The sequence below is a fragment of the Sturnus vulgaris genome, unplaced genomic scaffold (genome assembly GCF_052056855.1).
Source record: "Sturnus vulgaris isolate bStuVul1 unplaced genomic scaffold, bStuVul1.hap1 Scaffold_85, whole genome shotgun sequence".
In the NCBI taxonomy this organism is placed as follows: domain Eukaryota; kingdom Metazoa; phylum Chordata; class Aves; order Passeriformes; family Sturnidae; genus Sturnus; species Sturnus vulgaris.
This window is the reverse complement of record NW_028276736.1, coordinates 1,066,858-1,079,771: the sequence shown is the minus strand read 5'-3', so window position 1 is coordinate 1,079,771 and position 12,914 is coordinate 1,066,858. Positions and strand designations below refer to the sequence as shown.

At 51.0% G+C, this 12,914-nt stretch overlaps 1 protein-coding gene across 1 annotated transcript in view; it reads left to right on the top strand.

The window, feature by feature from the left end:
- Nucleotides 1–8,280, top strand: part of LOC148217360 (olfactory receptor 14A16-like) — a 470,135-nt gene extending 461,855 nt beyond the window's left edge. Inside the window, exon 2 of the mRNA XM_088158720.1 lies at nt 7,325–8,280. Coding sequence (XP_088014846.1) covers nt 7,348–8,280 — 933 coding nt within the window. The 5' untranslated portion in view covers nt 7,325–7,347. The remainder of the gene's footprint in view (nt 1–7,324) is intronic.
- The last annotated feature ends 4,634 nt before the right edge of the window (nt 8,281–12,914 follow it).

The window sequence follows — 12,914 nt, the reverse complement described above, 5'->3', positions numbered from 1 at the left end:
TGCTGGGCTCAGCCCTGGGCACGGCTGGGCCCGCTCTGCCCTCACATGGCTCTGACAGCTTTGCATCAGACAAACCCATTCCGAGCACAGCACCTGAGCTTTGTGCTTCTGCAGGTGAGGGAGACTCTCCTGCAGGCCAAGACATTGCAGTTAGGGACACACATCCAGTTGGCAAGAACCCAAACTCTCCACAGTCCCAGCTGAACACCTGGATCTCCACGGGATGTTTTGTTGGTCCCACTCTTCATTCCTTCTTGGCTGCAATTGTGCAATTGCACTTTCTTTTTCCTCTAGAAGTGCCCCGAGTGGACAAAACCTGGCGAGTGGGCCGTGCTCCTAAGGCAGTGCAGTCTGGAGCTGAGGGATGGAGAATTGCCCTTCTGCACTTCCAAACCAAGCAAAAAGCCATAAGTGAGACTTTCTTTAAAAAAACCCTGATAATTTCAAAGGGAATGTGGAGCTCATTCACAGTGAGAAGGAAGGGCATCTTCTAAAGGATTTGGGCTGTGACAGAATTGAGATTCCCAGTCCTGCTTGAAGCGGGCAGGGCACAAAGGAATTTCTTCTTGCTTCCCACCAGTTTCACCAGAATTTAAAATAATAATATTGAAAACAAACGCCAAAATCTTTTTTAAAAGGTTACTGAGGCCAGTAAGATGCATCAATGCCAGCAGCTCATTTACCAAATCAATAAATGAGTTTTCTGTTTCAAAAGATCAGTTACCTCTTAATTCAAAGTTACAGAAAATTTTTCACTGCACACTTGGATGTTTATATCTTCCACATTTTATAGATTTTTTTTCCTTTTCTTTATCGTTTTTCTTTTCCTTTAAACAGAAAACATGCCATAAAAAAGGAGTGTCCTTTGCTCCTGGTTCCCATGAGGAGCAGCTCCTTCCCGCTGGCTGAGCTGCTCAGGCAGAGCCCGGCAGCTCCTGGCCCTGCAGGGCTGAGGCTTTTCCCCATTGCTGGGCTCAGACTGATGGAGCAGCACTGCTGAGCACGGGGACACACAGAGGGACCAGGAGCAGCTGCCTTTGTCCACCTGGAGCTGCAAGGGCCAAACTCTGAGCAGACAGGGCTGGCAGAGACTCACAGGCTCCTGTTTGCTGTGCTGCCCCACTTGTGCCCAGCCCAGCTCTGTGTGGGGCAGAGGGAGAACAAGGGGCAGCTCCCTCCCAGCCCCCAGCGCAGGGACCCCTCTGGCCCCGGGGCTTGGGGCACTGTCAGCACCCACTGCTGCAGCCACCGCTTCTGCTGGCACTGACAGCAACCCCCAAATTGTGGCTGATCCCGAGGGAGCAGCAGCAGGGCCTGGATCTGATCCCTGACTCTGGGGCAGGGCTGGACAAATGACCCCCACAGCAGCAGCAGCAGCAGCAGCACATGGACCTGAGTTTCAGCACAGCCCCTGCCACTCTTCCCTCCCGTGGGCAGTGGTGTCACAGCAGCCTGGGCCACCTGGGAGCCCCCAGGGCCAGCAGGGACTGGAGATGGCAGCCCTGGGCTCCTGGAGGTTGTGCAGGGAACAGAGGTGGGGACTCCCTGTCCGTGTGGAGCTTCCAGATGGAAAAGGCTGCTGTGAGCAGGCAGCTCCAAGGGCACAGAAAGGAGGGGCTGGAGCCCCTGATCTGTGCCAGTGCCACAGTCCTGGGCAGCAGCCACCGAGCACAGGGGGAACAGAGGGCACAGCAAGAGGGACAAAACCAGTCAAGGTCAGAGAGTGGGAAGAGCCAGAGCTGGGAGCAGGAGCAGCTGCTTCACTGCACCCTTGGAGAAAGTTCTTGGCTGCTTCAAAGTGCTGAAAGGTGTGAAGGGCAGAGAGGAGAGCACAGCAAACAATGCTCCTGTTTCCACAGCCTCCCCTCTCAGTGTCCCAGGAGGAATTGGATGAACTGTATTCTTCTCCCTGAGCCATCTCGTTCAGCATGAGCAGCTCAGCACCAGGAGCTAAAGGAGCTGAAGCCTTAGGCCACAAGAGCTGACCAAGAGGGAACTTTTGACCAAAGTAATGCTGCCAACATGGACCTAACTGAATGCAGCAGATGGAATCCTGGAATTATAGAATCCTTTGTGTTGGGAAAGACCTCTGAGCACATGGAGTCCAGCTGTTCAGCCAGCACTGTCAAGCCCAGCACTAAACCCAGTCCCTGAAGTGCCAAGGCCTGGACAACAGGCCCTGGGCCAAAGGTGACCTCTGGATGAACCTTCCAACCAAAGGTTATCCTTGTATTAGCAAATATACATGGTCATTAGTGCTGTGATAGATGTATCCACTCATGAGTGAAACATGGATTGACCTTTGTGCATTTAGAAACCAGACAAGGCCATGAAATCTGACATCTGGCCTTGTTTGGGGCTGTATGGTCAAAGTCAGCTCCCTTGGTTCCTCCTTGAGCCCTGGCCAGGCTTTGGGAGGAGCCCAAGAGGAGAATGAAAGCAGCTGTTCCTGCACTAGAAGTGCTGTCAGTTTGTTTATTCAGCACTGTCAGAGCTGGGCCCTCTCACAGCGGGGTTGGAAGCCTCACCTGTGGCTGGAGGCACCTGCAGGAATTCCCAGTGTCCAGGAGTGGCTCTGCAGTCCTTGGCTGTGACAGCTTCCCCAGCTGATGTGTGCACCTGGCTGATGGCAAAGTCTGAGGGTGACTGGTGCTGTCTCTTAATCCCTGCAGGCAATCTTTGGTGCTGATGGTTGGCTGCATTGCTGAGCTTCTCCTTTTGTGATTCTTTGCTGCTTTGAACTGCAGTAAATGACACTGATTGCTGAACTTGTGTCTGTGTCTCTGCTGCTGCCCCTGCCCACTGATAAAACAAAGCTGGTGTAGTCTGGCTAAATCACCACAAAATGTTGCTTTTTAAATGTAAATGTAAGGAATCAGTCTTGTCTGGAATTCCCAGGTATAGGGAAAACCTTCCCTAGAGTTTGCTGGCTCTGCAGTGGGCTGAGGTTGGAGCACTGTGTGAGCAATGGGGAAGTCAGCTGAAAGAAGCCGAACCACTGGATGTATTAAAATGTATCCAAAAATTGCACTTGGAAAAAGAAAAAGAACTTAATGGATGTAGGAAGATGAGGGTGAATTTTGTAAACAGAATCCCAGAAACAGCACCAACAGAAGGATCAATTGTAGTTGGAACTCTCCCACATGGAAGAACAGAAAAGGTTTTTAATCTTGAGCTTGGATTTGTTTGTGCAAGAGAAATAATAATAATATAATAAACAATTATATACATATATATAAAATAATTAATTTTTAATGTATATATTTATATGTATATAATACCATCATAAAATAATGTTCCAAATAGTAATTTTTTAGCTTTGACTGCTCAGGGATGTAACACTAAATACCCTACTGAAAATGATTGGCCAGGACACGAATATCACTGGTAAACTCTGTGAGATTGTATACAATGAATGAAAGAGGAAAGGATGAAATTGGCAGTTTTTACAGGGTTTGCTGACACTAGGATGAGGAATGCTTTGTCTGTTCCTTTGAAAAATACAGAAAAGAAGACTGCTGGGTTTTTCATATACCAGACTACTTACAGGCTACAGAACTGAGTGAACAGATGAAAGAGATTGTTAAAAGAGCAGTTGAAAAAAAATAGGAGATGAGAACGTGTCACAATGAAAATCCCATCTCCCAGATGTGCTCCCTACCCTTAACAATGGCCCCACTGGGAAATGGGAACCCCCTGGATGTGCATGGCTGCACCCAGTTTGCAAATACAGCCAAGGACAGTGACACTGTGACTGCCTGGGAAATTATTCTGGGTGTGATGGCCCCTGACAGAGCCACCCCAGAGGCTGCAGGGCTGGGCCTTCATGCATAGGAATTAATTAGGATAAATCAGGATCAAATTAGAGTTATCAATACTGGAACAGCGATTCAGATTCCTCCAGGACACTTTGGTTTGATGATTGCTCACTCAAGCTTGGCCTTGAAATTGTTCATGTCATGGGAGGAGGAATTGGTGCAGATTATCAAAGAGAAATTAAAGTAATTCTGCTAAACAGAAGTGAACAATTGGATTATTCAACCCCATATTCAATTGTGGAAGGGTAGCACAATTATTGATATTGCAGTTTTGAAAATATCTGTGAGAAAAGGGACATCCCCCTCAAATCACAGCTGTTGATGGAGATAAAGGGTTTGGATGCACCAGTCCTAATAATGGAGCCAGAGTGTGGGTGCAGAGGCCCAATGGCCCTCCCAGGCCAGCTGAAGGAACAGCTCTGGGCAAAGACAACACTGTTTGACTCCTGAAACCTGGGTGAGAACAATGGGAATGTGTCCCTGCAGCCAAGTGTTCTGTGCCAGAACAAGTGGATGTTATGGGATATTGTTTTACAGATCCTGCCAGACCAAATCTCCCTGTTTGCCCCAACAGCTCTTTGGAAAATGATCCACGGGGCTCCATGTGAAGGCTGATGTGACACTGAGGATGTGGAATTCCACACAAATTCCAGCCAGGAGCCTGGGTGCCCTCAGGGACTGGGACCTGGCACCTCTCCAGCCAGAGGGGAAGGACCCCACCAAGCCTTGTCAGCCACAGACAGCACAGTAGAGCTGAACAGCAAAGGACCTTGGGGACATTATTCTGGAATTAAAAAGGCATCAGCTCCATGGGCAACAGAATTATTGTTCCTAACCCAAATGAGACTGAGGAAAAAGAATGAAGAGCTGTGTCACTAAAGTGCTACTGAAGTCTGTAAATTATATCTTGATAGGCAGCCAGAATCTTTGTTTGCCAGAAACACCTCTAGTTTTACCAAGGATTAGTCATGAAAATTGTGATGAAAATATAAATATCAAAGTAGCCAAAATACTCAATATAACTAATTGCTGGATATATTCTCGACCAGAGCGCAATCAAGGCAGAGCCATGGTTTGTCAGGACTTGCTTGATCCCAAGCAGCCCCGGGGTGCATTTGGAGCTGAGCCCTTGAACCTCAGGGCCTGAGAGGAGATTGCACAAACCTTTCCAGGAGTCCAAGGCAGAAGAAAAACCCAAAGTGTCTCAAAGCATTAATGGGTCCCACTGAGGTCCATCCCCTACACAGGCTCCTCATGGACACTCTTTGGAGGAGAGAATGGGAGGCCAGGATTGCCCAAAAATGTCTCAGAGACTGAGAAAAGAAAGGAAAAAGGTAAGTACCTTAAAAAACTGAAGTTCCTTGAAGTATTAATGAGCCCCAGTGAGTGTCAGTACAAAGCTCTCAAGGGACTCATTAAAGCAGATAATTGGAGCCATGATTGCATAAACTACTGAAAGAGTTGGTGTCAAAAGGGAAACTCCAAGTACTTTAAACAAACTGAGTACCTTGAAGTATTAATGAGCCCCACTGAGTGTTGTTACTGACAAAGGCTCTCAAGGGACTAATTAAAGCAGATAATTGGAAGCTGTCACTGCACAAACCTCTCAGAGACCCAGTGTCAAAAAGTAGAACTTAAATTAACCCTGAGTACCTTGAAACATTAATGAGCCCCACTGAGTGTTGTTACTGACAAAGGCTCTCAAGGGACTCATTAAAGCAGATAATTGGAGACCATGATTGCACAAAGATCTCAGAGACTCCAAGGCAAAAGCAAAACCCAAACCTTGAGTATCTTAAAGTATTTATGAGTCCCACTGAATGGCAATACAAAGCTCTCAAGGGACTAATTAAAGTAGATAATTGGGGGCTTGATTCTATAAACTACTAAAAGAGTTGGTGTCAAAAGGGAAAGACTTGACATTTCTTTGTCCCCGCCTGTCATCTCTGCCTCGAATTTCCTGCTCTAACTGGAACCTGGGGACATTTTCTCAGTTGTGTCCCTCATTGGGACCCATTAAAACGTCAAGAAACTACAGCATTTTAATTTGAGTTCTTGAGAAGGTTTTGGAACACTCTCTCAGGGAATAATTATGATGTAAACATTTAATGAACCAAGAGATTCATTAAAGTCCTTGTGCTGTGTCTGTGCTGCTGAGCTGGGCTGGGCTCCTGGCACAGAGGCAGCTCCCAAGGTGAACCAAGAGAAGCTTCAAAAAGACATTTCTGCTGAGGAGCAGCTCCTCTGCCAGCCCAGCAGGGCTGAGGGCACTGCCTGCAGGCACTGAGGGCACAGGAGCCAGGCACAGACAGGCTCAAGGCAATCAGGACTGGGAAGACATTGAGCTGAGACTGCACTTGGGGAAACATCTTCACAGCCCTGGACATGGTGAGTGAGGATGAGGATGTGCTGCAGAGGGGGCTGCCCCGGGCACTGTCAGAGGGACAGGGCAGGACGGCTCCTGCTGCCAGGGACGGCTGCAGGGGCTGAAGCTGGGGCTGCAGCCAGGGCTGCCCAGGGCTGTCCTGCCGAGCAGCTCCTGCAGCCCTCAGGGCTCTTGGCCAGCCCAGCCCATGTGCCACCTGCCAGGGACAGCTCTCAGCCTGCCTGGCAGCTCCCCATGCAATGTGGGGAGAAGTTGGAGGTGCAAGGAGCCACCCCCATCAGGACAGATTCCTCCTGCTGTGGAGATGGTGCTGCATGGCCAGGGCTGCTCTCAGCTTTCTCCTCAAGGCAAGGCAAAGGGGCTGTCAGGTGTGTCTGTGTCACTGACACTCCTGCACTGTCCCCCTGGCCATCAGCACATCTGCCTCCCATCTCCCTCACAAAGTGCCTCCTCACCCTCCTGTGCCTCCAGACAGCAGCAGCAGCACCTTGGCTTGCAGCATCTCAGTTTGTGTGAGCTGCCCTTAAGGCCCTGCTGGCAGGGAGATGGCCCTGGGCAGTGCCCTGTGCTGGGAGGGGTGTGCAGGGCAGAGCTGAGCCCCCAGGGCTGGGCTGGGCTCTGGCATCGCTGACAGGGACAAGGCTTGGATAGAGAGAAACAGCTCCCAGTCGGCAGAACTCCGGGCAGCAGAGCCAAACCAACACTTAGTATGCCTTTCTCTCTCTTGATCAGAATAGAGCAAAAAAAGAGTTTAGAGAAAAGTGTTTTGAAATTGGAGCCTTCAAAACGGCTACTGTATTTTTCCAGCACATTTGAAGTGCGATCACCTTGAATTAGAGGGAGATATTATAAGCAAAGTGCATCTGTAAGGGCCCAGATGGTCAGACTTCACTGTGTCAAACGTAGCCTTGTTTTCCCTCTGGGCTCCTGAGCATTCATACTGAGAAAAATGCTGATGATGAGGCAGTAACTCAGCAGCAGAAACAAAAATTCAAAAATAAAAGTTTTTAGTGAAGTTCCCCCACAGGAAGAGAAGCAGTTTTGAGAGGATTCCTAAATTAATTGTATAGGATTGACTCAAGGAAATGTCTCCTAACTTGTCAATGTGTTCTTTTAACAGCCCACAATGCCCAGAGTGAGGAAATGTCCAACAGCAGCCCCATCAGCCACTTCCTCCTGCTGCCATTGGCAGACACGCGGCAGCTGCAGCTCCTGCACTTCTGCCTCTTCCTGGCCATCTCCCTGGCTGCCCTCCTGGCCAACGGCCTCATCATCAGCGCCGTAGCCTGCGGCCACCACCTGCACACCCCCATGTTCTTCTTCCTGCTCAACCTGGCCCTCACTGACCTGGGCTCCATCTGCACCACTGTCCCCAAAGCCATGCACAATTCCCTCTGGGACACCAGACACATCTCCTATGCTGGATGTGCTGCTCAGCTCTTTTTCTTTGTGTTCTTCATCTCAGCAGAGTTTTCCCGCCTGACCATCATGTGCTACGACCGCTACGTGTCCATCTGCAAACCCCTGCACTACGGGACCCTCCTGGGCAGCAGAGCTTGTGCCCACATGGCAGCAGCTGCCTGGGCCAGTGGCTTTCTCAATGCTCTACTGCACACGGCCAATACATTTTCCCTGCCCCTGTGCCATGGCAATGCCCTGGACCAGTTCTTCTGTGAAATCCCACAGGTTCTCAAGCTTTCCTGCTCCAAATTCTACCTCAGGGAACTTGGGCTTCTTGCTGTTACTGGATGTTTAGGTTTCGGTTGCTTTGTGTTCATGGTTTTCTCCTATGTGCAGATCTTCAGGGCTGTGCTGAGGATCCCCTCTGAGCAGGGACAGCACAAAGCCTTTTCCACCTGTCTCCCTCACCTGGCTGTGGTATCCCTGTTCCTCAGTACTATCATGTTTGCCTATCTGAAGCCCCCCTCCGTCTTCTTTCCATCTCTGGACATGGCACTGTCAGTCCTGTACTCAGTGGTGCCTCCAGCCCTGAACCCCCTCATCTACAGCCTGAGGAACAAGGAGCTCAAAGCTGCAGTGTGGAGCATGGTGACTGGACGATTCCAGAAAAAGTAAACTTCTGCCAATTTCTGCAAATCACTTACAATAAACGTCATAATTTATTTTTCCTGCTGGGTTTGGTTGTTGGTTTATTCTTTTCTTTCCTCTGTTTTCGATTTTTGATATTGTCCACTAAGAAATGACATTGTTTCTGCCATTTCACATTTTCTATTTTTCCACCTTTTATGTGACACACAGACTGTGTCTATGAGTAGCTGTGCTCTCTGTGGCTTTAAAGGAAATAAAGGATCTCTCTCCCAGCAAAGTTTTTTCCAGAGATGTCCCTTTTGTTCCCTTCTCTGCAGCTGCAGCAGCAATGTCTGTGTGCAGAGCTGGGGCAGATCAGTGCTGGCACAGCAGCTGTGCCCAGCAGCAGCAGCACTTGGTGTTGCCAGTGCTGCTCCCGTGCCACTGCCCCGCTGCCCTCCTGGCCCTCGTGTTGCTGCAGGGCCTGAGTGCTCTCGGGGCTGGGCACAGCTCTGGGGGTGGGAGTGCCAGGGCTGCAGCAGGGACAGGCCATGGGCACTGCTGGGGCAGCGCTGACACCTCAGGCCAGGGCCTGGGGGCTCCAGGCTCATTGGCCAGGCTCTCTCTACAACACTTGGCCAGCCCAATGCTGAGCACAGAAAAGCCCCGCGAGCAGCCCCAGGCTGGCCATGGGCAGGCTGGGGGCAAACAGCATGGCTGGTGCTCTGCAAGCTCCCTGCAAGGGGGACACCCTGGCAAGGAGCAGCAGAGCAGGGGCTGATCCATCCCCACTGCGCTGGACACCCCAGGGCAGCGTCCCAGAGCGTCCTCATGCACCTGCCAACAACATCCCCCCTCTGCAGCCCTGGCCTCTCCCCCAGCTCACACAGGAGCCGCATCCTTGCAGGCACACACACGGCAGCACTGGCTCAGGAGCCCCTGTTTGCATTGCACACAGCAGGCTCAGCACCCCCATGGTGCTGCTGTGGGGACATGGAGCTGAGGGAGCACAAATGCCATCAGCCCCTGGGGCCAGCAAGGGCTGGGGAACGGCAGGGAAACCACTCAGCTTTGTCGTGGCCTCTGAAGTCAGCCAGAAAGTTTGTTCCCATCAGCTGTGAGTTTCCTGTCCCACTGCAGGCATTGTTGCTCAGAGCCAGGGCTGCCTGGCAGCCACCCCCAAACCGCCCTGAGCATTTCCTTGGCTTCACCTTTGCTTTCTTTGCTCTTTCCAAATCCAAATTTCTTCCTATTGCCCATCCCCATCCCCTCCCCTCTAAACACCCATCTCTGTTTGCCCTTCCCTCTCTGGCCCCACTCCTCATTTCAGTTTACGATTTGGTACCATGGGAAGATCCCTTGGGGTGCAGGATCATCCTTCAAGTGCTTCAGGAATTGTCTGCAGGTTCCAGACCCCTCACCAGCCTTGTTGCCCTTCTCTGGACACTCTCCAGATCTTCCATGTCCTTCCTACATTGGGAGGCCCAGAACTGGACACAGCACTCGAGGTGCTGCCCAACCAGTGCTGAGCACAGGGGAACAATCACTGTCCTTGTCCTGCTGGCCACACCATTCCTGATCCAGGCCGGGAGCCATTGGCCTTGTTGGCCACCTGGGCACACTGCTGGCTCATGTCCAGCCTGCTGTCCATCTGTGCCCCCAGGTCCCTTTCTGCCTGGCTGCTGTCCAGCCACTCTGTCCCCAGCCTGTAGCACTGCAGGAGTTGTTGTGGTCAAAGTGCAGGACCTGAAACCTGGTCTTCTTAAACCTCTTGTTGTTGTCTTTGGGCCCTGGATCCAGCCTGTCCAGGTCCCTCTGCAGAGCCCTCCTACCCTACAGCAGATCAACACTCAAACCCAGTTTGGTGTCTTCACAGTTCCATGAGGCCCTGGAGTGTCACAGTCATCTCCATGATTCCATGAGGTGTCTCAGTGTCACAATGTCCCTTTGGTTCCATGACACTGCTTGGTGTCCCAAAGTCCTTTGGATCCTTGGGCCACGCACTGTCACAATGGAGCTTTGGTTCCATGACCTCTGTGAATGCCACCATGAATTCCTTGCTGCTGCAGTGTCACAATGGAGCCCTGGTTACACAAGATCGTGCAGTGTCAAGAGGACCCTTGGTTCCATGGGGCACCACAGTGTCACAGTTGTTCCCTTAGTTCCCAGAGTCCTTGCAATGGAACAATGGCTCCTTGATTCCATTGGGCCCCAGGCTCTCACAAGGCTCTCCTTGGTTCTGCAGTGGCACAATGGCCCCTTGGTTCCATAAGGCCTTGCAGTGTCACAGTGGCCTCTGTGGTTCCACCAGGACCCAGAGTGTCACCATGGACTCCTTGCTTCCATGTATCCCCACAGTGTCACAGTGGCCCCTTGGCTGTGTGGTGCCATGTCATACAGAGTGTCACTCTGGTCCTCTCAGTTCCACAAGGCCCTGCAGTGTCACAATGGCCCCTTGCTGCCCCAGGGCCCTGCAGTGTCACAGCCATCACAGAATCACCCAGGCTGGAAAAGACCTTGGAGAGCATCAAGTGCCACCTGTGACCCAACACCACCTTGTCACCCAGACCATGGCACTCAGTGCCATATCAAGTCTTTCCTGAAACACTTCCAGGGATGGTGACGCACTCACTCTGGGCAGCTCATTCCAATGCCGAATCCCAGTTTTGGGATGGGCCCTGGGCCTGGAGCAGGAACAGCTCTGGAGGGCCCCAAGGCCGGGGCTGTTGTGCTGGCCTGGGCAGATGGCATGGCAGGAGGGGCTGCAGAGCTCTCAGGAGCTCAGGGAGAGGGGAGCAGGGCACGCAGGGAGCCTCCTTTTGCCTTGGCCAAGCACCTTCCCCATGGCTGGGGCTGAGTCCTCTCTGAGCTGCAGCTGCTGCTGTGCCCTTGCAGGGGCTGAGGCCGTGGGGCCACTGCCCAGAGCCCCCTGGCCTGAGCAGAGCTGTGGGGCCAGAGCCGGCTGGGCTGTGCTGGGGAGAGGCCCTTGGTGCTGCACAGAGCTCAGGGCAGCTGGCACAGCTTGCAGGGAGCTGGGCTGGCCTGAGAGAGCCTGCCAGAGAAAGCAGCAGTGTCCACGTCAGCCTGGCTGAGCGGGCAGGGGCAGGACTCAGCCCAGGCCTTGTGGGGCAGGGCCAGCGCCTGGGGAAGGCATTGCAAACAGGCAAGTGGCCCAGAGAGGAGGCTGCTCTGTGCCCTTGGTGGCCTGCACAGAGCAGGGAGGGGGCCCAGGACATTTGTCAGAGCCAGCCTCTGTCCCCAGCCCTTGCCAGCCCTGGCTGCTGAGCCCAGCTTTGGCCTGGGCTGAGTTTGGCTGTGGCCCAGCTCCATCCTCCTGCGGGGCTCAGGGCCTGTTCCCGGCCATGGCCAGCCCTGCCCGGCCTCTGTGCTGGCCCAGAGCCCGGCAGAGCCCGGGGCAGGGCTGTCAGTGCAGGCCCACAGGTGCCACGGGCTGGGCAGGAGCTGGCAGAGGCTGCCCAGCAGTTCTCACAGTGATGTTCAAATGCTGGGAGCAGCAGAAGAAAACACGACATTTTTTATATCACAGCATCAAACAATCTGAATTAATAAGATTAAATAAATAAACGGGTTAGGATGGAATAAACCTCATTCAGTTCCATATTGCTTTCAATAATCATAAAACTTGGCTTTTATGGGATTGATATTTAGCATTTTTCACTTTTCTTGAGTAGAAATTAAAAGGTGCATTTAAAATAAAACCAAGATGTACCCACCCTTGGCAGTGACCAAGCCCATCAATGATGGCAGTAATGCCTCTGGGATAAAATACTCAAGAAGGAAAAATAAAAAGTATGCACTTTAAAACAAAACTGTACATTTCAAGAGGATGAAGTAGAAAATTTTAGAATAAAACTGAAAATATGCAAAGTACAGTTAAAGCTCTGATTTTATTTCCAGTGACTGTGGCTACAAAGTTCAGACTAGGAAAGTAGGTTAGGTGGGAAAGAGGCTGGGCAATAGGTATTGTGTCTCTGCTCAGGGCAGGCAGCAAACACTGCTCTTACTGCTGTGGCTGGAAGCTCTCTTCAAGAGAAATTTAATAGGAAATTCCCTGTTTTCTCAGAAAAGTTTCTTTTGTAGATTTGCAGTATGACAATAAAACGCAAAGGAGGATTGGAGAGCTGGAAGGCAGGTGGAGCAGCTGAGCTACAGGAATCTGATCTATGAAAAAATCATCTGGGAATTATTTTTCAGCGTAGATCTCCTTGATTTGTTTAGCAAATTAGGAATTCTTAGACATCAGTTGTGCCTTATCAGTGGCATGTTGATTCTGACTGTTTTAGATTAATTGTTTCTGTTTGGCTGAGATGATTTAATACTTCATTCCCCGTCTGATGGAGTTACTCTTGTGGAAAAAGCCACTCTCATATTAGGTATTTCAAGAATTCTCTGTACTTGATAGAAACATACAGAATTTGTGAATGATATAGATTAGTTGGGTTGCTGTGGAGTTCTGTTTTTTTATCCCAGTGACAAATAATTGACACATGAAATTCTTGTTGAAGAGTCCCCAGTCCAGGGGTGCTCCTGTCTGCACTGGGATGGAGCCTTCCTAATTTTCCATCAGTACTCAAGGGTCACAAGGCGTGCAGGTCATAGAATTGAATTTCTCAGCTTTTTTACACGGAATGTCCCCAAGCTTTTGGACAAAGCAGCCGCAG